This window comes from Oncorhynchus mykiss, chromosome 28 (genome assembly GCF_013265735.2).
Source record: "Oncorhynchus mykiss isolate Arlee chromosome 28, USDA_OmykA_1.1, whole genome shotgun sequence".
NCBI classification, from domain to species: Eukaryota; Metazoa; Chordata; class Actinopteri; order Salmoniformes; family Salmonidae; genus Oncorhynchus; species Oncorhynchus mykiss.
In genome coordinates, this window is record NC_048592.1 from 24,628,336 (window position 1) to 24,656,119 (window position 27,784).

At 42.4% G+C, this 27,784-nt stretch overlaps 1 protein-coding gene across 4 annotated transcripts in view; it reads right to left on the reverse strand.

Annotated features, from left to right (window-relative positions):
• Positions 1-586: 586 nt before the first annotated feature.
• Positions 587-27,784, reverse strand: part of LOC110508781 (cyclin-Y) — a 28,946-nt gene continuing 1,748 nt past the window's right edge. The window contains exons 3-13 of one of the 4 annotated variants that reach the window (XM_021589597.2): positions 8,298-8,372; positions 7,592-7,612; positions 6,887-6,921; positions 6,730-6,753; positions 6,305-6,399; positions 6,166-6,201; positions 5,992-6,049; positions 5,722-5,841; positions 2,624-2,790; positions 2,165-2,327; positions 587-1,833 (exon numbers count right to left, since the gene is read on the reverse strand). In XM_021589597.2, the coding sequence (XP_021445272.2) occupies positions 1,717-1,833; positions 2,165-2,327; positions 2,624-2,790; positions 5,722-5,841; positions 5,992-6,049; positions 6,166-6,201; positions 6,305-6,399; positions 6,730-6,753; positions 6,887-6,921; positions 7,592-7,612; positions 8,298-8,372 (911 nt within the window). In that variant the 3' untranslated portion in view covers positions 587-1,716. The remainder of the gene's footprint in view (positions 1,834-2,164; positions 2,328-2,623; positions 2,791-5,721; positions 5,842-5,991; positions 6,050-6,165; positions 6,202-6,304; positions 6,400-6,729; positions 6,754-6,886; positions 6,922-7,591; positions 7,613-8,297; positions 8,373-27,784) is intronic. The other 3 variants (XM_036966751.1, XM_036966752.1, XM_036966753.1) reach the window with 3 other exon arrangements.

A 27,784-nucleotide genomic window follows, 5' to 3' on the forward strand; every position in this document is an offset into this window, starting at 1 on the left:
TTGTTTCGTTGAAATGATGTGGAAACCATGTTGATTCAACGTCATCACATTGAATTGTTTCGTTGAAATGATGTGGAAACCATGTTGATTCAACGTCATCACATTGAATTGTTTAGTTGAAATGATGTGGAAACCATGTTGATTCAACGTCATCACATTGAATTGTTTCGTTGAAATGATGTGGAAACCATGTTGATTCAACGTCATCACATTGAATTGTTTCGTTGAAATGATGTGGAAACCATGTTGATTCAACGTCATCACATTGAATTGTTTCGTTGAAATGATGTGGAAACCATGTTGATTCAACGTCATCACATTGAATTGTTTCGTTGAAATGATGTGGAAACCATGTTGATTCAACGTCATCACATTGAATTGTTTCGTTGAAATGATGTGGAAACCATGTTGATTCAACGTCATCACATTGAATTGTTTCGTTGAAATGATGTGGAAACCATGTTGATTCAACGTCATCACATTGAATTGTTTCGTTGAAATGATGTGGAAACCATGTTGATTCAACGTCATCACATTGAATTGTTTCGTTGAAATGATGTGGAAACCATGTTGATTCAACGTCATCACATTGAATTGTTTTGTTGAAATGATGTGGAAACCATGTTAATTCAACGTCATCACATTGAATTGTTTCGTTGAAATGATGTGGAAACCATGTTGATTCAACCAGTTTTTGCCCAGTGGGTAGTAAAGTAATATGGTCAATTTGTTTGAACATGAACAAAATAATTGTGTTCATTAAGAACTAAATGTTTCTGGAATTTGAATGTAGATCCCCAGTAGAAACGCCTGCACAGCTAGAATGCTGTTTTCCCTGATCAAATGATGTCTGCAGGTACTTGGGTTTGGTCGGCTATAGCAGTAGGCAGTGAAAACAACCTTATGAACACAAAATGAATATAAACCCTTTCACCAAAAGTTACAGAACCATCTCCAAAGGCAACCAACTGTCCGTCGTGCCACGCCAGCTTGGACAGTCTAGGACCCACGATCCTATTCATTAGTGCACGCCATAGCAAAACCTTTTCAACGGAAACCGTTTCTTAATGGACAAGTTCAGTTCATCCAACCGTTTCAGTCCTTTTTCTTTCGTTTGGTACGACCCAGGAAAAGAGGTCAAATGACACTGAAATGTTGTTTTCTGACAACTTCTCTGTTGGTTTGCTGCTACAACGCATAAAGCTAATGTTTCCACAGTGATGGTTGGCTGGCTACTTCTGATGGTCTTGATGGTCACCTGGCTGCTTCTGTCCACAGAAAACTGTGATGTCATGAGATCTCTTAACAGTCATCTTTATGTTGTATCACAAAGAAGCTTTCATTTGTCTTACTCTTAACAGTCAGTGAACTACCAGTCCTATTGAGAACTCTTCCCTGTGTTACAGGAGCGGAGGCACTGTGAAGGCATCTATCTGTGACAAGGTCGGTCTGTCTATCCAGGTTCGGGTTGCAGAATTCGGGTAACTTTTCCAAAATTCCCCAGGAATCCAGATTGGATGATTCCCGGAAACAGCAGGAAATCGGGAATCCTCCAATCAGGTATTCTGGAAAACCTGGGAATTTTGGGAATTTTACCATGCTGGTCTCTATCCCAGCCTCAGGCCTAGTCTCAGGCCCAGTCTCAGGCCCAGTCTCAGGCCCAGTCTCAGGCCCAGTCTCAGGCCCAGTCTCAGGTGTGGTCTACGTTCCTGGTTGTTAGGAAAGGATGGCAGGGACCCATCGCACCCCGACCAGATTGTCCACGCTCGCTGAGCGCTTCTTGGCAGCTCTCCTGGCATCCTTGTACTTGTCGTCACATAACCTTGAGATCGCCTGCAGGAGCAACAAACATGATGAATCGATAAACAAACTCGCTTGAACAGAACTGTTACTGCCCTTCAGGCATAGACTAAAAGATGTAGTTAAAGTGTTAAACCAAGACTATTCAGAGGATCAGCTGCCATCAACACAAGCCATTTTCAGATCAGCCGTTGACACAAAGTGCTCTATAGTAACCCAGCCTACCCTCTACTGCATAGCCTCTGCTTCTCTTGAGGTCTTGGCCGGGCTACTGTAAAATCACCTTGTGACAGCTGCTAATGTAAAAAGGGCTTTCTAAATAAATCTAGTTATTGATAAACAGCTAAATTGAGCAGTGGCTCACCTCTAGTCTCTGGGCTTTGTCCCGGCTCAGGAGCTCCAGAGGGAAGCTCAGGTTGTTGGTCTCTGACAGTGAGCGCAGGTCAAAGTAATACTTGGCATAAACACTTGATGGAACGTTGATGTTGAACTGCAAAAGCTCCAGAAACTGACGCTCCAGCTCGTTCCTGTTGAGAAAAATTTTAGAATATATGTTTTTCACAACAAATGATGGCACTCAGCTCACTGTCCTAGAGATCGACACCAACATATTAGGGGCACATATCCAAAACATCAGTGTAAAAAACGAATTGCTGAATGTACAGTACATGGTTTTGATTTCACAATGTGGTCCAGTGTCAGACCTACAGTAAGTCAGTCAAGTCTGAGCTTTCCAGAAACACTTTGTACACACTAAATGTGAGCAGCAAAACAGGGCAGCTGAAATTAGCCAGCAGAAGTCCCTGATTTATTTTCTTCTTACATGTCCTCCACGGTGATGTCTTTGAGGATCTGGCAGTAGTCTACGTTCCAAACAGCCTGGTCATCCCAGACCTTAGAGGCCAGCAGAATGGCTCCCAGTACCATACGCTTCCAGTTCTCTGGGCCAATGTCTATCTCTGCATACGTCAGCAGCCTTTCAACGTACACCTGAAAAACACAGTGGGAAAATGAATACTAAAGTTATGAGGTAATTGAGGCAACTAACTTTGTGATATTGGCTGCTTCCCATATAACACCGTATTGCCTAAATAGTATGTTCATCTCCTGATAATGCGTGGCACACGCAGAGCCATATTACAAATCTGACCCGTATCTGAAGCTTGATTCATACAGTAACCTCCTGTGAAATCCCTCTTAACCCACCTCTTCTCACCCGAGGCACACCACCCCCCATCCCTCCTCCATCCCTCACCCCTACTCCCATACAGCCCCCTATCCCTCCCTCCCTCTCCTCACTCCCACATAGCCCCCCTCAGCTCCCCCCTATTCACACACAGCCCGCCCATCCCTCCTCCCTCCCCCTAATCACACACATCCCCCTGATCCCTCATCCATCCCACCTACTCCCACACAGCCCCCCTCAGTCCCCAGGGCCATCCTCCCTCCCTCCCCCTACTCCCCCTCAGCCCCCAGGGCCCTCTCAGGATGACCTCCTGAGAGAAGACAAGGATGTGTGTAAATTGAAGACAAGGCCACAACGTTGGTGCATCGAAATGTCACTTGGTGTGTGGAGAATGTGCTTCTGTGATGCTGACGTTAACTCTGCTCTGGCTGCAGACCATCTGTGTGTTCCTCTGGCAGTAGAGTAGTAGACCCAGGCCTTTTACTGTACATTTGTGCAGTAGAGGACAGAGTGGCTAACTGGCTTTGGCCCCTGGCGGTTGGCCTAATTTTCCTCCACTGCTGCTCATGTCAGTGAATATCACTGGCTCTGACACTGGCTGCCAGCCGCCCACAGACACAGGCTAGTTAGGAGGCTTCTTCTGACAGAATTGGCCTGCATCCCAATTCCCTATATAGGCCTTGGTCAAAAGAAGTGCACTAAATAGGGAAAAGGGTGACATTTGGGAAGCAACCACAGGCTAGTTAGCAGCCTCTGACAGACTGACTGACATGATGATCAGCCTGAGACAGGAACACTCCAAGCCCGAGTCTGACCAAGGATAGACATACAGGCAGTAACCAACAAGACACCAGTTGATCAAACATAAAATGCTGTAGCTAAAGGGGAGAGAATAACTTGGTGGAGAGTTCTGTCTGCCCTGTCTGAGAAGGTGTCAGACGAGTTGAGAATTAACTTTTCTAAAAATATATACAGTGCCTTGCGAAAGTATTCGGCCCCCTTGATTTTTGCGACCTTTTGCCACATTTCAGGCTTCAAACATAAAGATATAAAACTGTATTTTTTTTGTGAAGAATCAACAACAAGTGGGACACAATCATGAAGTGGAACAACATTTATTGGATATTTCAAACTTTTTTAACAAATCAAAAACTGAAAAATTGGGCGTGCAAAATTATTCAGCCCCTTTACTTTCAGTGCAGCAAACTCTCTCCAGAAGTTCAGTGAGGATCTCTGAATGATCCAATGTTGACCTAAATGACTAATGATGATAAATACAATCCACCTGTGTGTAATCAAGTCTCCGTATAAATGCACCTGCACTGTGATAGTCTCAGAGGTCCGTTAAAAGCGCAGAGAGCATCATGAAGAAGAAGGAACACAACAGGCAGGTCCGAGATACTGTTGTGAAGAAGTTTAAAGCCGGATTTGGATACAAAAAGATTTCCCAAGCTTTAAACATCCCAAGGAGCACTGTGCAAGCGATAATATTGAAATGGAAGGAGTATCAGACCACTGCAAATCTACCAAGACCTGGCCGTCCCTCTAAACTTTCAGCTCATACAAGGAGAAGACTGATCAGAGATGCAGCCAAGAGGCCCATGATCACTCTGGATGAACTGCAGAGATCTACAGCTGAGGTGGGAGACTCTGTCCATAGGACAACAATCAGTCGTATATTGCACAAGTCTGGCCTTTATGGAAGAGTGGCAAGAAGAAAGCCATTTCTTAAAGATATCCATAAAAAGTGTTGTTTAAAGTTTGCCAAAAGACACCTGGGAGACACACCAAACATGTGGAAGAAGGTGCTCTGGTCAGATGAAACCAAAATTGAACTTTTTGGCAACAATGCAAAAAGTTATGTTTGGCGTAAAAGCAACACAGCTGAACACACCATCCCCACTGTCAAACATGGTGGTGGCAGCATCATGGTTTGGGCCTGCTTTTCTTCAGCAGGGACAGGGAAGATGGTTAAAATTGATGGGAAGATGGATGGAGCCAAATACAGGACCATTCTGGAAGAAAACCTGATGGAGTCTGCAAAAGACCTGAGACTGGGACGGAGATTTGTCTTCCAACAAGACAATTATCCAAAACATAAAACAAAATCTACAATGGAATGATTAAAAAATAAACATATCCAGGTGTTAGATTGGCCAAGTCAAAGTCCAGACCTGAATCCAATCGAGAATCTGTGGAAAGAACTGAAAACTGCTGTTCACAAATGCTCTCCATCCAACCTCACTGAGCTCGAGCTGTTTTGCAAGGAGGAATGGGAAAAAATGTCAGTCTCTCGATGTGCAAAACTGATAGAGACATACCCCAAGCGACTTACAGCTGTAATCGCAGCAAAAGGTGGTGCTACAAAGTATTAACTTAAAGGGGCTGAATAATTTTGCACGCCCAATTTTTCAGTTTTTGATTTGTTAAAAAAGTTTGAAATATCCAATATATGTCGTTCCACTTCATGATTGTGTCCCACTTGTTGTTGATTCTTCACAAAAAAATACAGTTTTATATCTTTATGTTTGAAGCCTGAAATGTGGCAAAAGGTCGCAAAGTTCAAGGGGGCCGAATACTTTTGCAAGGCACTGTAGGTCTAATTTATGACACCTCTGATGAAACAAGTGTCCCATTGGTAAGCTACCTGGTCAAAAGTAGTGCACTATGTAGGGTATAGGGTCAGGTGCCATTTGGGACGCAAACAATGGAGTCAACCAGTCCCCCTCCTTTACCAGTGTAACAATGGCACATTCTGCAGTGAGCTGAGCAGCGCTGAACAGCGTCCGGACGAAGCGGTAGATCTGCTTCTGCTCGGGGTCGTGTTTGTCATAGTCAGACGGCACTTCAGATTTCTGAGAGAGTAGAAGAACATGAAGGCAATACGAACATGGTCACTGTATAAAACTAAATGTATAGATTCATACATAAAGGCACACACACACACACACACACACACACAGTGGGTCAATATGAATACAGGAACGGATTGCATTGGCTGTTACCGAGAGAGGGTGAAGCTTCTCGTCAAAAATGTCTTGCCGCATTCCTCCATCTGTGTCCCTGAAACAGGTCATTCAGGAACGCTCAAAGGTCAAATGTTTTACTGGACTGTTACACTAGCTAACCAAACTCTCCATTCAAGGCATTGCTTGCTCACAGTGATAGAGTATTCTTACCTATTCTTGATATGGTAATATATTGCAAGAGATACACTGTAAAGAAAGAAGGGTAGCTGTTAAAGCATTTGTCACAACCAGTACTTTCTGTCTGTCCCATAGGTCAACCCATGTAAACGGAACTGGGACATACACTCACCATTTAATGGTGAATTTAAGATTGGGCTGACTGACTGTGTTGTCATCCAGGAAGATGGTGGAACAGGAGCTGTGTTTTCTTCTAGTTGATCCATGCTATAAAAATGAAATAGAATTACAAATACACATCTCTACATTGCTGCAATTATAGAAGTTGACCATTAGTCGAGGGCATTTTGTTACTCTACTGAGGCTACCTCCTCAAATGTAGCATGCGATGGACATGCGTGGCAAATTAAGACATAATTGTGTATTCACTATTTAAAGATTGCTAATCATTGTCAATCATGCAGAGGGTCCTTCACCCCTAACATGTTACCATGAATGATGCAAGTCAGCCCTAACTATATGAATTTAACATGATGTCACATGAGTAGCAATGAAATGGATCCATGGAGGACACACATAAATAATGTTGTACCTTACCTTTGACTCGTCAATGTGTGTTAACTTGTAAAACAATATAAAGAATTACCATGGGCAATTCATACATTATTATGAGTCCGTTACAAAGACTAACTGTCCAATATAAGGAAATAATATATTAGCCTGAATCTATATTTAATACGTATTTAATACTCACATGATTGATGAAGAGGCTCTTTCTTTTTTCACGCACTAAACAGAGATAAGAAGAGAAAGATTGAGAAAGGCTCTTATCCTTTGTTATCAGCATTGTCCTAGAGCAGCGGTATTCAATGCCGGGGTCACGAACTGCAGTGGGGTCGCCAAAATGATGATATTTAGTTTTTACAAAACATGAAGAGTACAGGTTATTTTCTGGGACAATATACAAATGTTTTTGAGAAAGATACATTTTGAAAAATAAAATGTTATTGAGTAAATATATTTATTGGTTGATTAGAGATGAAAATGTAATGAGTTGAAGGTTATTTGTTGATGTAAAAATCTAAATGTACAGATTTTAAGGTTTTGTCATTAGATTTGGGATGGGGTGGGTTTGCGAGAAATTCGTGGCCAAAAAAATGTGGTTAGAAAAAAGCACAATGGCAGATGAGAGTTTCAGCATGTTCAGCAAGACATTCTGCACTGAAACAGCAACGCTTCTATGGACCCTACATGCGTTATTTGCAACATACTGTACAGCGAGAAGCGTAACCAAGTGTGCACAAAGAGGACAAAGTGGTTAATATCACACTATCAGAGATGATTCATTATGGTTAGGGCTGGTGACTGGTTATGAACAGAGAGTATTAGAGGCAGACATTACTCCACAGCTAGGGGGAAACAGAAGCACTCAGTATTACTGTACCTATACACTACTCACCACTTTTGCTGGACAACTCCACTGAAAAACAAACCAAAAGCCATCTACTTAATTTACCGGTTCAACTCAAACACACATCTATCCCTGGCTCTCACTTTAATACAATAGTATGTATCGAATGTAGCTTCTATCCTGGACAATTGTGTCACTTAACCTGCTATGCTAATACTGTCTTGTTACAGTATAACATAGCTAAGCATGACTCAAAGTTTCTAGAATCACTGTGTTGTTCTAAAATCCTCCTAGTAAAATGGAAAGATTTATCAGTGAAAAACAGTGTGATAGGATGAGAATCCCAGAGGCTGTAGATACTGTAGTACTTCTAGGGAAACACCCCAGGGCAAGGCATACATTACCACACAGAGCTGAGCTGGCTGTGTTCACTGGAAGCAGTCTTGTGATCTGGGAATATCCTACTTTATAACATATTACAGAGGTTATACTGTATTGACAGTATCCATGAGTTTTCCCTGATAAACCTGTGTGTTTTCTTGGTCAGGTCACATGGTTAGGAAGAAACCCTGATACGTCCCCAATGGCACCCTGTTCCCTATATAGAATAGAGTGCCATTTGGGACGCAATCCTGGTTTTAGCTAAAGTCCTGAACGTGGAGTACAGGGCCTACCAGTATGTCCAAGTTAAATGCACCCGTTGAGTGACGTCAAAGATTCATAATTTTTTATTGATTGACTGAGAGCCACTCACCATCCGTCTGAGATTTGCTGAGGAATATTGTGCTGGCCCGAGGATGGTCAGAGGGGTTGTACTCCATGTTCAGCTCTGAGAAAACAAAGACAATCACTCTGTCAGTTACTGAATATAACACCCTATTCCCTTCACTTTAGGGCCCCGGTACAGGGAATAGGGTGCTATTTGAGACACAACCTAAATATTAACCTGTCGGATCAGATGTGTGGAGTTCCTCAAGTTACAACACAAATGTTTTGCAAGAGACAGAAAAACACCCTCTTGTTGAATATGAAAACATTTCATTGTAGACAAACACATGCAACTTACAACTGACCGCCAAAATGTAGGGGTGAGATGACATCATTTCAAAGGTTACATTTATACCCAAAGTTTCTCTCTCATCCATGCATTGGCCTCGTTGTTAACTCATTCAGCCAGTATATGACATCAGACAGAACATAGCCACATGCCTATTTCACACAATAGGGCCAAACCGAGCCAAACCAAGCTGAGCTGTACTGGGCTGGCCTGATTACACATCACGATAGTTGCTGGAAGCGTACTGGAAAGGACAATGTGAAAAGAAAATATCCAAACCAGCACAGTACAGTTCAGATGGACTCCATAGACAGACAGGATATGTGTCATACATATAGAGCTGTTGTGAAGGAAGTTGTCAAGGAGATGAGCCTGTGTTTATCCAGGACCTCCTGCCCTCACCTACCATCAACCAATCATGTCAATGTGGAGCTATACGGAGCCCTCTGCATTGTTACACATTTTGAGAGACACACGGTAGTGCGGTATGAAGCTCAATTTGGCCTCTGCATGCCTCCGGAGGCTTCGCAATTGCGTCACACCATCAACACGGAGCCTCCGACCACATTATCGGATCAAGTAAATTGGCTCTTACCTGCCGACGGTCATAAATAATAATAATATAATTAAAATACTAATTAATAGCTTTTCTGAAAAACACAGGCTATAGGAAATGAAAGAGTGAGCTGCCTTAACAGTGAAGCGCCATAGGATGCGTCCCGAATGACAGCCTATTCCCTATTCCATAGTGCACTACTTTTGACCAGAGCCCTGTGTGTTGTTTGTGTTATCTGCTGTCCCCTCTAGTACTCATATATAAATTGTTGTTTGTTTCTCTTCACTCTCACAGAGACATTGAAGAATGATTCATGCTTTGCGATTCAGGGCATTATCTACATCACGGCCTGGGTACAGTGAGACAAAAAAGTATTTAGTCAGCCACCAATTGTGCAAATTCTCCCACTTAAAAAGATGAGAGAGGCCTGTAATTTTCATCATAGGTACACTTCAACTATGACAGACTAAATGAGAAAAAACAATCCAGAAAATCACATTGTAGGATTTTTAATGAATTTATTTGCAAATTATGGTGGAAAATAAGTATTTGGTCACCTACAAACAAGCAAGATTTCTGGCTCTCACAGACCTGTAACTTCTTCTTTAAGAGGCTCCTCTGTCCTCCACTCGTTACCTGTATTAATGTCACCTGTTTGAACTTGTTATCAGTATAAAAGACACCTGTCCACAACCTCAAACAGTCACACTCCAAACTCCACTATGGCCAAGACCAAAGAGCTGTCAAAGGACACCAGAAACAAAATTGTAGACCTGCACCAGGCTGGGAAGAATGAATCTGCAATAGGTAAGCAGCTTGGTTTGAAGAAATCAACTGTGGGAGCAATTATTAGGAAATGGAAGACATACAAGACCACTGATAATCTCCCTTGATCTGGGGCTCCACGCAAGATCTCACCCTGTGGGGTAAAAATGATCACAAGAACGGTGAGCAAAAATCCCAGAACCACATGCAGGGACCTAGTGAATGACCTGCAGAGAGCTGGGACCAAAGTAATAAAGCCTACCATCAGTAACACACTACGCCGCCAGGGACTCAAATCCTGCAGTGCCAGACGTGTCCCCCTGCTTAAGCCAGTACAAGTCCAGGCCCGTCTGAAGTTTGCTAGAGAGCATTTGGATGATCCAGAAGAAGATTGGGAGAATGTCATATGGTCAGATGAAACCAAAATAGAACTTTTTGGTAAAAACTCAACTCGTCGTGTTTGGAGGACAAAGAATGCTGAGTTGCATCCAAAGAACACCATACCTACTGTGAAGCATTGGGGTGGAAACATCATGCTTTGGGGCTGTTTTTCTGCAAAAGGACGAGGACGACTGATCCGTGTAAATGACAGAATGAATGGGGCCATGTATCGTGAGATTTTGAGTGAAAACCTCCTTCCATCAATCAGCAAGGGCATTGAAGATGAAACGTGGCTGTGTCTTTCAGCATGACAATGATCCCAAACACACCACCCGGGCAACGAAGGAGTGGCTTCGTAAGAAGCATTTCAAGGTCATGGAGTGGCCTAGCCAGTCTCCAGATCTCAACCCCATAGAAAATCTTTGGAGGGAGTTGAAAGTCTGTGGTGCCCAGCAACAGCCCCAAAACATCACTGCTCTAGAGGAGATATGCATGGAGGAATGGGCCAAAATACCAGCAACAGTGTGTGAAAACTTTGTGAAGACTTACAGAAAACATTTGACCTCTGTCATTGCCAACAAAGGGTATATAACAAAGTATTGAGTTAAACTTTTGTAATTGACCAAATACTTATTATCCACCATAATTTGCAAATAAATTCATTAAAAATCCTACAATGTGATTTTCTGGATTTTGTTTTCTCATTTTGTCTGTCATAGTTGAAGTGTACCTATGATGAAAATTACAGGCCTCTCTCATCTTTTTAAGTGTGAGAACTTGCACAATTGGTGGCTGACTAAATACTTTTTTGCCCCACTGTATATGAGCTACGGATGGGCGTTCATGTCTCACATCAAACAAATAGTTACACTCATATGCTATACATATGCTATAGTATGGTAAATTACCCTAATGGAGAAAAAGGTACTGAAGGATACTAATAAGCCACTATAGCTACCATTCATTTGGACTGTGTATAATGAAGTCTCCATGATAATGTCTGCAATGTGTCAAAATATACATTTGATACCATTGAACGCTACTCTAGCCCTCACAGAGTTACTTTTCCAGAGGCAACAGCACCTCAACAACACCAACACCTCAACAACACCACAACAACAACACCACAACAACAACACCTCAACAACACCTCAAAAACAACACCTCAACAACAGCTCAACAACAACAGCTCAATAACACCTCAACAACAACACCTCAACAACAGCTCAACAACAACAACACCTCAATAACAACACCTCAATAACAACACCTCAACAACAGCTCAACAACAACAGCTCAATAACACCTCAACAACAACACCTCAACAACAGCTCAACAACAACACCTCCACAACAACACCTCAACAACACCTCAACAACACCTCAACAACAACACTTCAACAACAGCTCAACAACAACAGCTCAATAACACCTCAACAGCACCACAACAACAACAACACCTCAACAGCACCAGGAAATGGGGGTTTCATGCTCAAACAACAGGACTATTGGTACTACCTTAAATAATTGAATAGAATAAACTCAAACCACAAAGCTAGGCCAACTTCATACTCAAGAGTGAGAAAAGTCCCTTGAAGATAGCCTTGTACTGAAATGAGTACCTTGAAGAGCCTTTTTTGTCAATTCTGAATAAAGAACTGCCAGGAATGCAGGGAGGTCCTCTAACTCCTACAGTGGCCCAAACAGCACCCTATATAGTGCACTATTGGGCCCTGGTTAAAAGTAGTGCACTTTAAAGGGAATAGGGTGCCATTTGGTATGCACACAGCTCTACTGTATCCCTTCCCCTGGCAGGCAGACCCAGCCAGTAGATTACAGAACAATATACCACAGAACTGAACAGTCAATGACAAGCTGCAAAGGAGTTGCTATGAGGGGTGTTAAAAGGAAAAATATGCTTTCTGCCTTGTGTCATTTATTCATTGTTTTTTCTTATCATCTTGTTTCAATACAACAAATGGCTACTGTGATGGGTGGAGAGACCTGGGGGTGCTGTTGCTGCTGATGAAGAGGTCTGAGGTGTTAGTCAGCAGCAGAGGGATATGACCTGGCGGCAACCCAGACAGAGAGCATGCTGGGCTGGCTGTAGGCCAACTGACCCGGAGGGGTGTGCCAGAGCTGAGAGAGGCCCTTTTGGTTATAATTTTCGTTAGCTCGCTGAGACGTGGGGCAACTCTAAATGGGCTGACAGTGTGGATTAGTCTTGCATAAAACACAGCCATTCCGTCAATTTAGCACACTTATGCAACAGAAACCCAGGTTGTGTCTGAAATGGAATCCTATTCACTGTATATTGGACTACTTTTGACCAGGGCTAACAGGGCTTAGGTCAAAAGTAGTGCACTAAATAGGGAATAGGGTCCCATTTCGGACACAGACCCATAGTATTACACTGAGAGACGTTTCAACACATTCAGAAATTAGAACCAGGAGGTATTCAGAGGCAGAGGTCACTTGAACACAATTAGCGAAAGGGGGTCAGGCAATCCTCTGACAGAAACAAAACCCTGCAGTTCTGCACCATGGACAAGGAGGCAGGGTAGCCTAGTGGTTAGAGTGTTGGACTAGTAACCTGAAGGTTGCAAGTTCAAATCTCTGAGCTGACAAGGTACAAATCTGTTGTTCTGCCCCTGAACAGGCAGTTAACCCACTAGGCCGTCATTGAAAATAAGAATTTGTTCTTAACTGAGACTTGCCTAGTTAAAGGTAAAATAAATAAAGGTACCAACATAAGTCTCTTTTCTGTAGAGCAAAACTGTTTTTAAATAGATTCAAGTACACAATACGGTAAATCCATTAACCTTAATGGAACCTCATTTTATATGCAATCAATCAACTTCATTTTCCCCTTTCACTTTGCAGTACACAGTGGGTTGCATCGCAAATCCCTAGTGCACTACTTTTGACCAGAGCCCTAGGTGCCATTTTGGACACATTCCAGTGTAGATGAATTGGCATCATCCCTGACAGCATGCAGACAGGAAGGATATGAGAGTTTAGCATTTTATTCCATGCCTGTTGATGCCCACTCACAGCACCACCACAGAGTATAGACCCGATCTGGGACTCGAGCGGGTCCGGATCCAGAATTCTAAATAATGTCACAGGTCTGATCTGATCGGATTGTCACGGGTCTCGGGTATGTGTAATTTTAACAGACTTGTCCGGAAGGGACCATACAGATCAGAACGAGACTGCTGCAGTGTGTAAAGAAAGAGATATTTGATCATTTATGCTGCTCCTCTTGCTTTTCACGAGAGTGGAGCGTGGCGCGTGTAGTTTGTTGATTGCCAATCATGAGTCATCAAAGAGGTAATAGGCTACGGTCATAGAGCCTCGCTCAGTGTGTGGCAAATATGAGGAGATATCTAATCAATGGAAGATGGTTAGTTAATGGAGGCTACAACTACCAGGAGCCAACAGGCAGCCTGCTACTTAATATTCTGAATGGAGTTGTTGTTATTTGTAACTGTAGGATGAGAAAGCACATGCACTGGAGACCTGATGCGTGGGACCGGTACAGGTGACACCAGGCTGATGACACGCACCTCAGCACGCCCGCTCTGCAGCGTTCTCAACGCCAGCACCTCTCTCCGGAATCTTGCATCGAGCTCCTCACTCGACTCCCTGACTGGCTCCATGTGCTCCCCTCAAAAAATTATTGGGGTTTCTGTGAGCTTCCACCCCGACGTTGTTGCTGTCCTCTCATGCTCCTAGGCGACTCCCGCCAAGGAAGGCAATCCTGTCCGCCAGGATTTCCTCCCAAGTCCAGGATCTCTTCCCATCCAGGATCTCTTCCCAAGTCCAGGATACTTCCTCCTCCTGGGCACACTGCTTGGTCCTTTGTTGGTGGGATCTTCTGTCACGTTTGTAGTAATGAGTAGACCAAGGCGCAGCGTGAGTAGAGTTCCACATATTTTAATAAACTGAAACTCACCCAAAAAACAAAACAATAAAGCACAAACGAAACATGAAGCTACTGGTGTGCACTCAAGCAACTAAATGTAGACAAGATCCCACTAATAACCATGGGGAAATGGCTACCTAAATATGATCCCCAATCATATTTAAACAGCTGCCTCTGATTGGGCACCATATCAGGCCACCATAGACATACAAATTCACCTAGATGACCCACCCAAGTCACAATCACGCCCCAACCAACACAGAGAATAAACAGCTTACTATGGTCAGGGTGTGACACCCACATTCTGGGTAGGCTGTTTTCCGGTGGATTTAGGACCGTACAGTCACCATAGAGCTTGCAGACAGGCTGTGTGAAGGCAAAGCTTCTGAAAGGCTGGCGTATAGGACCAGCTCGGGAGAGAGGAACAGAGGCAGCTGCTGTCTGTGTTGTGCTTTTTCTCTGAGTTGTAAAAGCCAGCCGAGCAGAAAATGGCCACTCTTTAGTTCACTAATCTAGCGGGCAAAGTAACTGCTGTTTGACAGAAGAAGAAAAAATATTCCTAGTTCTGAGCTAGTAAAGTAAACTCACATAACCTCGTACATCGCCTTGGTCCGTACAATTGCCTTTATTTTAGCGCACCAAAAACATAATACTTCCAGATCAACTGTAATGTCAATACCATTGCAAAGCACAATTTCTCCCCTTTCCAACATAATCAATTACATGACCTAAACACGGCCCGTTTCTGCATAATTCAAGCAGGCAATGAGCCCCGTCGGGTCTTTTTAAAAATGGCGGGTGGGGAAACGACCCCCCACCCCCGTCACTGTCCATTTCTTGTTTTTAAAGGATGAGCGAAGTGCTACCCCTGGTGGAGAGAGATTGTAAGACAGAAATAGATGCTTTATGCGTGCTGTACGTTACATCGTGGCGTGTCATATTGTAACGGAGGTTCCGTTTTTTCTACTTTTCTCCAATACTACAGAGCCATTACCATGTCGATCAACGCTTGAATAGAAACCTAGTTCACACCCCAGATTTTGAAGTCAACACAGTCGCTACAGTCCAATTAGTTTTCTTTGTAGCCTCGTTTGAATGTTGCGGTTGCGCACATTTGTACGGAATGGGGTTGGTCCGTACAATTTTGCATTATATTATAACAATCAGTGAATGGATACTAAGTTCCATCTTGAGTTGATGGGTAGACTACAGTCTGAGATCTGGGAATAATGGTCATTTCAATTGTTGAACCATTGATTCTATTCATGGATAATACAATGTATAAATGTACACCAATGTAATTATTTGTCATGCCTCATCTGAGCAGGATCAGATGGTGACAGGGGTCTCATCGGGGTCAGGCAGCCAGGGAAGACCAGTCTGAGTGAGATGGGGTGAATTTTTGCAGACACAACACTATTTTCTCTGTGCAGCAAACACTGGACAAGCAAAAAGATTGAAAATATTGTAAGACAGTCTGACAAACCTCTAAAGTTGAGGATGATAAAGGCTTTTCCCGATGACACAAAACATGTAAAACTAAAATGTGAGGAAGACCTGGGAGACGCTATGCTATATTCATGACGACGAATGAATGTTACGTTAGAATGCCCAGTCATGTTCATATAATCTCAGACATAAATTACTGCAGTTTAAGACCATCAATAGAGCAACTACAGTTGAAGTCGAAAGTTTACACTTAGGTTGGAGTCATTAAAACTAGTTTTTCAACCACTCCACAAATTTCTTGTTAACAAACTATAGTTTTGGCAAGTAGGTTAGGACATCTACTTTGTGCATGACACAAGTAATTCTTCCAACAATTGTTTGCGGACAGATTATTTCACTTAGAATTCACTATATAACAATTCCAGTGGGTCAGAAGTTTACATACACTAAGTTGACTGTGCCTTTAAACAGCTTGGAAAATTCCAGAAAATTATGTCATAGCTTTAGAAGCTTCTCATAGGCTAATTGACATAATTTGAGTCAATTGGAGGTGTACCTGTGGATGTATTTCAAGGCCTACCTTCCAACTCAGTGCCTCTTTGCTTGACATCAATGGAAAATCAAAAGAAATCAACCAAGACCGCAGAAAAAAACGTAGACCTCCACAAGTCTGGTTCATCCCTGGGAGCAATTTCCAAACATCTGAAGGTACCACGTTCATCTGTACAAACAATAGTATGCAATATAAACACCATGGGACCACGCAGCCGTCATACCGTTCAGGAAGGAGACGCGTTCTGTCTCCTAGAGATGAACGTATTCTGGTGTGAAAAGTGCACATCGATCCCAGAACAACAGCAATATACCTTGTGAAGATGCTGGAGGAAACAGGTACAAAAGTATCTATATCCACAGTAAAACAAGTCCTATATCAACATAACCTGAAAGGCCACTCGGCAAGGAAGAAGCCACTGCTCCAAAACCGTCATAAAAAAGACAGACTACGGTTTGCAACTGCACATGGGGACAAAGATTGTACTTTTTGGAGAAATGTCCTCTGGTCTGATGAAACAAAAATAGAACTGTTGGGCAGCATCATGTTGTGAAGGTGCTTTGCTGCAGGAGGGACTGGTGAAGTTCACAAAATAGATGGCAACACGAGGCAGGAAAATTTTCTCTCAGCATGTCTACAGATTTTTCCCAGTTTTTTTTGTTTATTGGAAATGTTGATACTGAGACTGTTAACAGAAGAAACAGTGTAACCTAGCATTTATAGGGGCTATAAAATGCATTGCAATTAATAGAAAGGTTGGCTCTCCTCCCACAATGGATGGTAGAAATGTCAAATGATGTATCACTAGATTATATTTATTACAAAGCCTTACAGTGCATTTGGAAAGTATTCAGACCCCTTGACCTTTTCCACATTTTGTTACTTTCCAGCCGTATTCTAAAATTGATTAAATTGTGTTTTCCCCTCATAAATCTACACACAATACTCCATAATGACAAAGCAAAACAGATTTGTAGAAATCTTTGCAAATGTATAAAATAAAATAAACTTAAATATCACATTTACATAAGTATTCAGACCCTTTACTCAGTAGTTTGTTGAAGCACCTTTAGCAGTGATTACAGCCTCAAGTCTTATTGGGTATGACGCTACAAGCTTGGCACAGCTGTATTTGGGGAGTAACTCATTCTTCCCTGCAGATCCTCTCAAGCGCTGTCAGGTTAGATGGGGAGCGTTGTTGCACAGATATTTTCAGGTCTCTCCAGAGATATTAAATCGGTTTCAAGTCCAGGCTCTGGCTGGGCCACTCAAGGACATTCAGAGACTTGTCCCAAAGCCACTCCCGTGTTGTCTTGGCTGTGTGCTTTGGGTAGTTGTCCTGTTGGAAGGAGAACTTTTGCCCCAGTCTGAGGTCCTAAGCGCTCTGGAGTAGGTTTTCATCAAGGTGCTCTCTGTACTTTGCACCGTTCATCCTTCCCTCGATCCTGACTAGTCTCCCAGTCCCTGCCACTGAAAAACATCCTCACAGCATAATGCTGCCATCACCATGCTTCACCGTAGGGATGGTGCCAGGTTTCCTCCAGATGTGAAGGTATTCAGGCCAAATCTTGGTTTCATCAGACCAGAGAATCTTGTTTCTCATGGTCTGAGAGTCCTTTAGGTGTCTTTTGGCAAACTCTGGCTGTCATGTGCCTTTTACTAAGGAGTGGCTTCTGTCTGGCCACTCTACCATAAAGGCCTGATCGGTGGAGTGCTGCAGATATGGTTATACTTCTGGAAGGTTGTCCGATCTCCACAGAGGAACTCTGGTGGTCTGTCAGAGTGACCATCGGGTTCTTGGTCACCTCCTTGACCAAGGCCCTTCTCCCCCGATTGCTCAGTTTGGCCGGGCGGCCAGCTCTAGGAAGAGTCTTGGTGGTTCAAACTTCTTCCATTTAAGAATGATGGGGGCCACTGTGTTCTTAGGGACCTTCAATGCTGCAGACATTTTTTGGTGCCCTTCCCTAGATCTGTGACTCGACACAATGCTGTTGTGTCGAGTCAGGGCTCTAGGGCTCTACGGACAATTCCTTCGACCTCATGGCTTGGTTTTTGCTCTGACGTGCACTGTCAACTGGGGGACCTTATATAGACAGGAGTGTGCCTTTCCAAATCATGTCCAGTCAATTGAATTTACCACAGGTGGACTCCAATAAAGTTGTAGAAACATCTCAATGATGATCAACCAAAATAGGATGCACCCGAGCTCAATTTTGAGTCTCATATCAAAGGGTCTGAACACTTATTTACATAAGGTGAGTGAGCACGCGTGTTCAATGTAAGGACTAGTTGTGAAGTATTTTTGGCAAAGACTGAGAGGTGCAATACAATTATTCATTACAGGGCGAACCACTGTAAAAGCTTCATTACATTTCTGGTTGTCTTTAATTGATTTATATGGTAAAATATAAATAGTAGGTCATTGAGGAAATGCATTTGACTGTGGAAGAGTAGTATGAATATCAGGAATGTAACGTTCATGGCCCAGGCATTAGTAGAGTATCTGAAAGTAGCTAAACTCCTGACAAAGATTAAGCCTAGTTCTGGACTAAGAAAAACTTTCAATGGAAAATGTATGTCTGGGAAATCAGCCCTGAGAGTGTTGACAATTAGTCCATGTTATTACTCAAAACAAGTATTATGACACAAAAAAAAATTGGTTGGCCTGAATAGTATGGTTCAACTGGTTTCAGTTATGTTCTCTTTATGAGATAGAGCGGTGTAAACCAAGGTGCTTTAAGCCAGTCAGTTACCCTGTGTTTTCTTTGACATTCCATTCATTCATAAAACACATGTACAGTGACCACAAGCTTACTGTACAGCTTAATGTAAACATGGTGTGTTTAGGTAAATTCATCACCTTGGTTAAAGGTGACACAGATACAGTATATTATAGAACATGTATGTATTTGGGACTTGTGGTGAACTGCAGCACACTTATCGGGAGTCAACTGTGGAACATTAATGGAATTCATAGACAGCACTGCTGGTAAACTTTAACAAAGATTTAGGGGCACCCTATTCCCTTTATAGTGCACTACTTTTGACTAGAGCCCTTATGACCAAGACCCATAGGGCTCTAGTCAAAAGTAGAGCATTATGCAGAGTTTCCCACCTGAGAATTACCCCAGTGTGACTTTTCTGTTTCTATCTCCACGGACCGGCACACACGGACCGGCACACATGTCGCACTGGGTCATGGCCTCGGTGGACCTGCACTGACTTGGGGGTCAAGCAACTGGACCTGGCAACTGGACCTGGCAACTGGTACTTTTCAGCTTTTATTTACATAACAATGGCTCACTGTGAACATGGGTTAACACCTTTCTAGAACTAAAACATCACAAAGCAACTATCTTGATGATGCAGGGGTTGTTTATTCTGCTCTTTGCAAATCGCCAGTAGTTTATTCTTCCCCAAGTCTTTAGTGTCCCACTCCTGATGGAAACAAAATAACACTAGAGCTAACATTAACATAAACACTGGTGACACACTGGTGCTGGGTAAATCTCAGGTGGAAAATCACCAAATATTATGTAGGGAATATGGTGCCATTTGGGATGCAGCCCGTGTAAGTGAAGGCTATCGCCTGTAGCGTAGGCCTGCTGTTCTCTGATAGGCTTTATGAATTAAGAATGGGACCGTTAAACAGTCCTGTGAACAGAGAGAGAGAGAGAGAGAGAGAGAGAGAGAGAGAGACAGAGAGCGAGAGAGAGAGGCAGAGAGAGAGAGAGAGACAGAGAGCGAGAGAGAGACAGAGAGAGAGAGAGAGACAGAGAGAGAGAGAGAGACAGACAGAGAGAGAGAGGCAGAGAGAGAGAGAGAGGCAGAGAGAGAGAGAGAGGCAGAGAGAGAGAGAGGCAGAGAGAGAGAGAGGCAGAGAGAGAGAGAGAGAGACAGAGAGAGAGGCAGAGAGCGAGGCATAAAGGAGGAAAGAACAGAGGCTGGGGCTACCACAACGCAGGCCACATATCACAGTCACATGTTTGTTTGGAAACATTGGATGCCTGCGGCTGACTAGTGACAGGTGACTGGGGCAGGCAGGAGGGAGGGGGCCATTTTTGTTGTTGTTTCTGTTAGACTTAACAACAGGGATTGAATAGATTTAAGGATTCAATACAGCAACAACACATTTAGATTTGGTCCAAAACAATAGAGTTTTCAGTTTGAGAATATCGGTATGAAGATAATGGGAGAATGATAGAGTAGTCAATTTAAAAAAATAAGCTGTAAAATACTTCCATATAATTTGCGAAAGGTCTTAAGTGTAAGGCAACCCTAGAAAATCCCTGAAGAAATAACAACACTTGTTTCCTCTGCTCTCTGTCTCTGTTGATACTTTACAAGAGGACTCCTCCTAAGGATCTAGTCCAGTAATGTCAACATGAGTATTTACAGTGTTGACCAGATGACTACTGGCTGCCATTCTTTTGTGTGGCTCTCACTACGCTAAAAGGATTCTCTTAATATTACTGACTGATAGTTGCTGCAAATACTTTGCACATAAATGCATCTTTGTGTCAACTGAACAGAATGACACTTCCTTTATAAACTCCTAACCCAAAGCAAAACATGCAAATGTCAGAAGGGATAGAATTAACAAAAACAGCTACTACTACCAAACGACTGTCTGTATCATCCATCCTGTCACTTAGCAAACACAGCCTGTGTCCAAAATAGCATCTTATCCCTTATATAGTGCACTACATTTGACCAGAGCCCTATGGGTGACAAAAGTAGCACTGACAGGGCCAGACTAAGGCCAGAGCACCATTAGTCTTGTCAATCATATATGTAACTAATTGCTTCAGTCTTCCCCTGAGAAGACTATTTCTCTGCAACTAAAGAATCCAAGAATCTTACTCAACACCAGACAACTCAGATTTGTATAATTGCATTATTTGCATAATGGCAAGTGAAAATCAGATTGGCAGTAAATGATTTCCTCTGAGCACGTTATTGAAGGCCAATGACACCAATGCTTCTAAATGGGTTATTCATGTGATGAGATGCTCACTGATGGGAATAAATGACTCTCCTTTTACTGGTCAATAAATCAACTAACCACCTCTCATACTCCTGCCAAGGCTTAATCTGCTAGAAATGATTAATTAGCAGTAAGCGGGAATTTAACTTCTCTCCTTCCTGCAAACTTTAGACATTTCTTTTTGGACAGACACATTCAATGGTTTAAGGCACACTAATTCCAGGTATAGAGATGATTGGTTTGTGATTACAGTCAAAAGGTTATGTAAAAATGCTTACCTTTTCCTCTCTTCAAAACCACCAGTTTTAACAGAATATTAAAAGTATTAAAAGGAAATAGGACAGCGTCTAAGCATCTCTACATTTGCATAATTTCAGATGAGGCCGGTGTCTACAGACAGAGAAGTAGGAAGGAGGAGACAGGAGGGGAGGAATAGGGAGCGAGTGATGAAGAGAAGAAGAAACAGAAATGGAGTTGAAAGTGGTGGAAAATGTATGAAAGAACAGTGAGATTGTCTGTCCCCCGTTTCTCCTACTGTGTCAAACTGTACCATAACAGCTAACTTGTACAGTTGAAGTCAAAAGTTTACATACACTTAGGTTGGAGTCATTAAAACACGTTTTTCAACCACTCCACAAATGTCTTGTTAACAAACTATAGTTTTGGCAAGTCGGTCTACTTTGTGCATGACACAAGTCATTTTTCCAACAATTGTTTACAGACAGATTATTTCATTTATAATCACTACTTATAATTCACTGTATCACAATTCCAGGGGGTCAGAGGTTTACATACACTAAGTTGACTGTGCCTTCAAACAGCTAGAAAAATTCCAGAAAATGATGGCATGGCTTTAGAAGCTTCTGATAGGCTAATTGACATAATTTGAGTCTATAGGAGGTGTACCTGTGGATGAATTTCAAGTCCTACCTTCAAACTCAGTGCCTCTTTGCTTGACATCATGGGAAAATCAAAAGAAATCAGCCAAGACCTCCGAAAAAGAATTGTAGACCTCCACAAGTCTGGTTTATCCTTGGGAGCAATTTACAAATACCTGAAGGTACCACGTCCATCTGTACAAACAATAGTACGCAAGTATAAACACCATGGGACCACGCATCCGTCATAATGCTCAGGAAGGAGACGCATTCTGTCTCCTAGAGATGAACGTACTTTGGTGCGAAAAGTGCAAATCAATTCCAGAACAACAGCAAAGGACCTTGTGAAGATGCTGGAGGAAACAGGTACAAAAGTATCTATATCCACAGTAAAACAAGTCCTATATCGACATTACCTGAAAGGCCACTCAGCAAGGAAGAAGCCACTGCTCCAAAACTGCCATAAAAAAGCCAGACTACGGTTTGCAACTGCACATGGGGACAAAGATTGTACTTTTTGGAGAAATGTCCTCTGGTCTGATGAAACAAAAATAGAACTGTTTGGCCATTATGACCATTGTTATGTTTGGAGGAAAAAGGGGGAGGCTTGCAAGAAGAACACCATCCCAACTGTGAAGCACGGGGGTGGCAGCATAATGTTGTGGGGGTGCTTTGCTGCAGGAGGGACTGGTGCACTTTACAAAATATATGGCATCATGAGGGAGGAAAATTATGTGGATATATTGAAGCAACATCTCAAGACATCAGTCAGGAAGTTAAAGCTTGGTCTCAAATGGGTCTTCCAAATGGACAATGACCCCAAGCGTACTTCCAAAGTTGTGGTCAAATGGCTTAAGGACAACAAAGTCAAGGTATCGGAGTGGCCATCACCTCAATCCTATAGAAAATGTGTGAGCACAACTGAAAAAGCATGTGCGAGCAAGGAGGCCTACAAACCTGACTCAGTTACACCAGCTCTGTCAGGAGGAATGGGCAAAAATTCACCCATCTTTTTGTGGGAAGCTTGTGGAAGGCTACCCAAAACGTTTGACCCAAGTTAAACAATTTAAAGGCAATGCTACCAAATTCTAATTGAGAGTATGTAAACTTCTGACCCACTAGGAATGTGATGAAAGAAATAAAAGCTGAAATAAATAATTATCTCTACCATTATTCTGACATTTAAAATGAAATGTGAAAGAAAGTGGTGATCCTAACTGACCTAAAACAGGAAATTATTACTAGGATTAAATGTCAGGAATTGTGAAAAACCTGAGTTTAAATGTATTTGGCTAAGGTGTATGTAAACTCCCGACTTCAACTGTATATCTCAACAGGCCTGAAGCACACAGAGCTTGTGATACATTACAAGACGTTTTCTTCAAGGCATGAGCAGTGAGCACCATCTTATATCTGATAATAAACCAGTCTATTTGACATATATAGGCAGTGATAAATGTAAGAGAGAATAAAGACAGTTGAGGAAAGGGTTTCTAGTTTTAAAAATGCTGCATCTCACTTCCTGTTGACTACTCCACGTACAATGCACACGCTAGTCACATGGGGGGAGAGAATAACATGGCAAGGGACTCATGCAGAGTCATAATAATATATAGACCGTTTCTGACCATATAATCAATAAAGGATGTTCCTTCTGCACCAAATAATTAGTGCAATGAATGGAATCTAGCCACTACATTGATAAATACAAAGGAGAGGGCATGTTTAGAACACCTCCAGAAGGCTACAGGAGTTCTTCCCCATTACATTCAAGATGATAGAAACCCTTTCCTCACCCTTTCATCATCAATTACTTCCAAGTAATGAGCTATAAGTCGACTTCAAAGCACCCAGCATGTTAGGTCAGTGCGTCCCAAATGGCACCCTATTCCCTATATATTGTGCTACATTTGACCAGAGCCCTATGGGGAATAGGGTTCCATTTGGGACGCAAGCCGTGTCTTAGCTCACCCAACCCTGAGAGCCCATTATGGACTTAATAACAAGATACCATTACACAAACCCCACAGAGAGAAGAGAGGAGAGACTCCCTGCATCTATAAACTTAAATAGGAGCGTCAGCTGATGCCTGCCTGGCGCCCTGGTCTGCAGAATGAGCAATCATCTTAAGGCAGGATTCAGGAACACAGTAAGCTTTGTGTGACAGAGAGAACATAAGACTGCGTTGTCCCCCCCCCACCCCCCCTCTGAGAGTGTCTATTTCTTTGTGACCATCTCTCTCTCTCCCTACCTCTTTCTCTCTCTCTTTCTCTACAAAATAAGTTTTCGCTCAAAGATATTATTCAAATTTTAACTAGAGAGAAATTATATTTATTCTAGGATATTTCCTGAATATAGGACACAGGATCGTTGGTATTGAACATGTTGTCTTCTATACTCAGGTAATGAGAAAAAATGGCCTTGCCAGTCGGCACCATTCTCAACAGAATAATTGTGTCCCAAATGGCATCCTATTCTCTATACATTGAACTACTTTTGACCAGAGCCCAGACACTTGTGAAAGGTAGTGCACTGTAAGGGGTGCGTACTGGTGGCAGAGAAGTCAGGCGCAGGAGAGCAAAAACTGTTACAACGGTGCAGTATAAAAATCACCGTAAACAGAACAATCAATACAATAAGTACAAAACCCGTCGCACACCAGAATAACGCGCACAAACACTTACAATAAACAATTCCGGACAAGGACATGGGGGGAACAGAGGGTTAAATACACAACATGTAATGATGGTATTGAAACCAGGTGTGTGGGAAGACAAGACAAATGGAAAATGAAAAGTGGATCGATGATGGCTAGAAGACCGGCGACGCCGACCGCCAAATGCCGCCCGAACAAGGAGAGGAACCAACTTCGGCGGAAGTCTTGACAGCACTATAAAGGGAATGGGGTACCATTTGTCATGTGCATATGTGAGGCAGATCCACCCAGGAGTCATCTCTGGACAAAGTAAGACATGCTCTGAATTTCTTCAAAAGCAGCCTGCCTGCCTGGCCCGTCAGTCTGAAATCTAATCTTAGTATCAGCCAAGAGATCAGTTCATACAGGGCAAGCATGGGGTTTGAAATAGTGTCGTGATGACCCCTGCTTAAAAACACAGGATGGAGAGAGTCACTTTAGGACAGGGCCACAAAGCCATAAATGGGATGTGACATAACCCAGGCTGCCTGGGTCAGACATAACATAACCCAGACTGCCCGAGACTGCCAGTGTCTGTGATATTATAAGTAAATATGTGCAGCACCAATATTAAATAAAACAATGATGTTATACTAAATTAAGTTGACTAATTATACCACATGGAAATTCAATGAATCAATTGATTTAAATCAAATTAATTTTGTCTTCTTTTTTTTTTACACACTTAACGCCAACATTTCTTCAAGTTGTTACCATCATTGCAAAACCCTAGTTATGTTATTGCTTTGACAGTCATTTCTGAAGATAATTATTTATTTAATATTATTAGTGAATAATTTACATCTGTCCCTCATTTTAAGGTCAACCCTGTTATGTGAACAGAACTCTCGTTTTATTATGGTGAAACTATTCCATTTTAAATGATTTTTTGAAATAATTTTTTAAATAATAATAATGTAGAAGCTGGTTCTACTACTTTGAGCCATTTTCTGGTGTTTGAGCTGAGCGAGTCGAGCATAACACATCAACCCTGTTACCCATAGTTAGGCTAGAAATATTTTAACAATGTCATTTTTGGGGTGAAGCTTACATTCAATTGCTACTCCCGGTTGCCACAACAAGCATCCATCTCCCCCGTCACAAGGAGATTTATGGCTGATTATGATGAAAACCTCAACCCTGTTACCATCAACCCTGTTAAGTTCAAACCTGTTACGTTCAACCCTGTTAAGTTCAAACCTGTTACGTTCAACCCTGTTACGGTCAACCCTGTTACGGTCAACCCTGTTACTTTATTGGCACTTACTATTGTCACTTTTTTTTATTCAACCCCCGGAGATGGGAAAACATGTTTTTTATGAAGTTGAACATGTGCTCATTACATCAGAATGTCATGTTTTTTTACCAAGTTACACAACACAAAATGTACTCTATTCGTGGAACGACCCTGTAGGTCTTTTAAAAGAGGGACCCAGAACTATTTTGACAAGAGTATTCTAATAACAAATACTGAGATTTAGTCCATGAGAGTCTTGGGGTTAACAGTCCATCCTTTCAGAAGTGAATAACCCTCTTTATAGTGTCTCATAAGACTCCCCATCTCTAAATGAAGGCATTAGTTTGTCTCTCTCAGTAGTGATTTGTCCCGCTGGGCATGTAATTTGCATCTACAGGCTTCAGCTGCTGCTGTGGTAAGACAGCTACAGATAACACACACACAACTGCTGTGGTAGGACAGCGACAGACAGCCCCCTGATCAGTCTGCTGTTCAGAAGCACATCGCCATCCTGTCTGTGACCTCACTCGCAGACCTCGTCCCAAATAGCACCCTATTCCCTATATATAGTACACTACTTTTGACCAGGGCTCTGGATGCTGTCTGACAGACACCCAACATTGTATAAGCCGCCTTAATTTAGCTGGACCCCAGGAAGAAGAGCTGCTGCTTTGGCAGCAGCTAATGGGGATCCATAATAAATACAAACACATTCACCAATATGCTCCTTTCAAATCACGAAATGAGCAGTCCCCAGTATCTCTCTCTCTGTCAGTCTCTCTTTAATCTCCCTCCCTCTATTTTTTTCCTCACCATCCATATGTGTAGTAGAGGGATACTCTGTGTCACATTGCTCTCGTCTTCAAGCTAAATCTCAAAAGCAGAGGTGTTATTGGTGGTGTTTCTAGGGACTCGCAAGGCTGCTCCAGAATAACATCCTGGGTGCATTAAACCCACACCACCAGATTATGGGTTTGCTGTTCTGTCCATTCCAGCTCTCAGAAGTAAGAGCCAAGGCAGAGTGAGACAGCCTATAATTAAAACTGTACAGACAGTCACAGCTTCTATCCACCACTGTAGGTTCACTGTGGCTTGGACATACCCCGTGTTTGAATTGGACCGGTACACACCGGTACCACCACCTCAAAATATTCTACTGCTTGAGTAACAGAATATCTTATAGAATATTGGATCAAATATTGTGGAGTACTGTCACCTAAATATATACAATACTGGGCTGGACACAAAGTGAGTACCGGCCTATATTTAAATCCACTTTAAGCACTGGACATAAGAATTACTGATGAATCTTCAGTGGCCTGATGTCGTGACAGGGAATGGAGGAAACCCCAATAGCAGTTGATGTCAAATGTGCAGACTTTGCAGTTCATGGATTTTCAGACATGCGTGTTGCAGAGCAGACCTTACAATATTTAACTTCAGAGAATGTAATCTCTACATGAGTCGGTCCAGCTTGAGTAGGTTATACCCATTTACACTTTGAGAGTAAATGTATACATTTTTAATATATGTTTCTATAAAGAGTGCTATACCATGCCACCGTTGGTGTGTCTTTCATGCTCCAAGTGAAAACAAAGAGAAGCATTTATGAACAGGATGTTGTCTGCTCTGGTGCACCAAGGCTGTCCCCCAAATGGCACACTATTCCCTATAGTGCACCACTTTTGACCAGGACCTATAAAGGCTCAGTCTACGGTCAAAAGTAGTGCTCTTTAATGGGAATAGGGTGCTATTT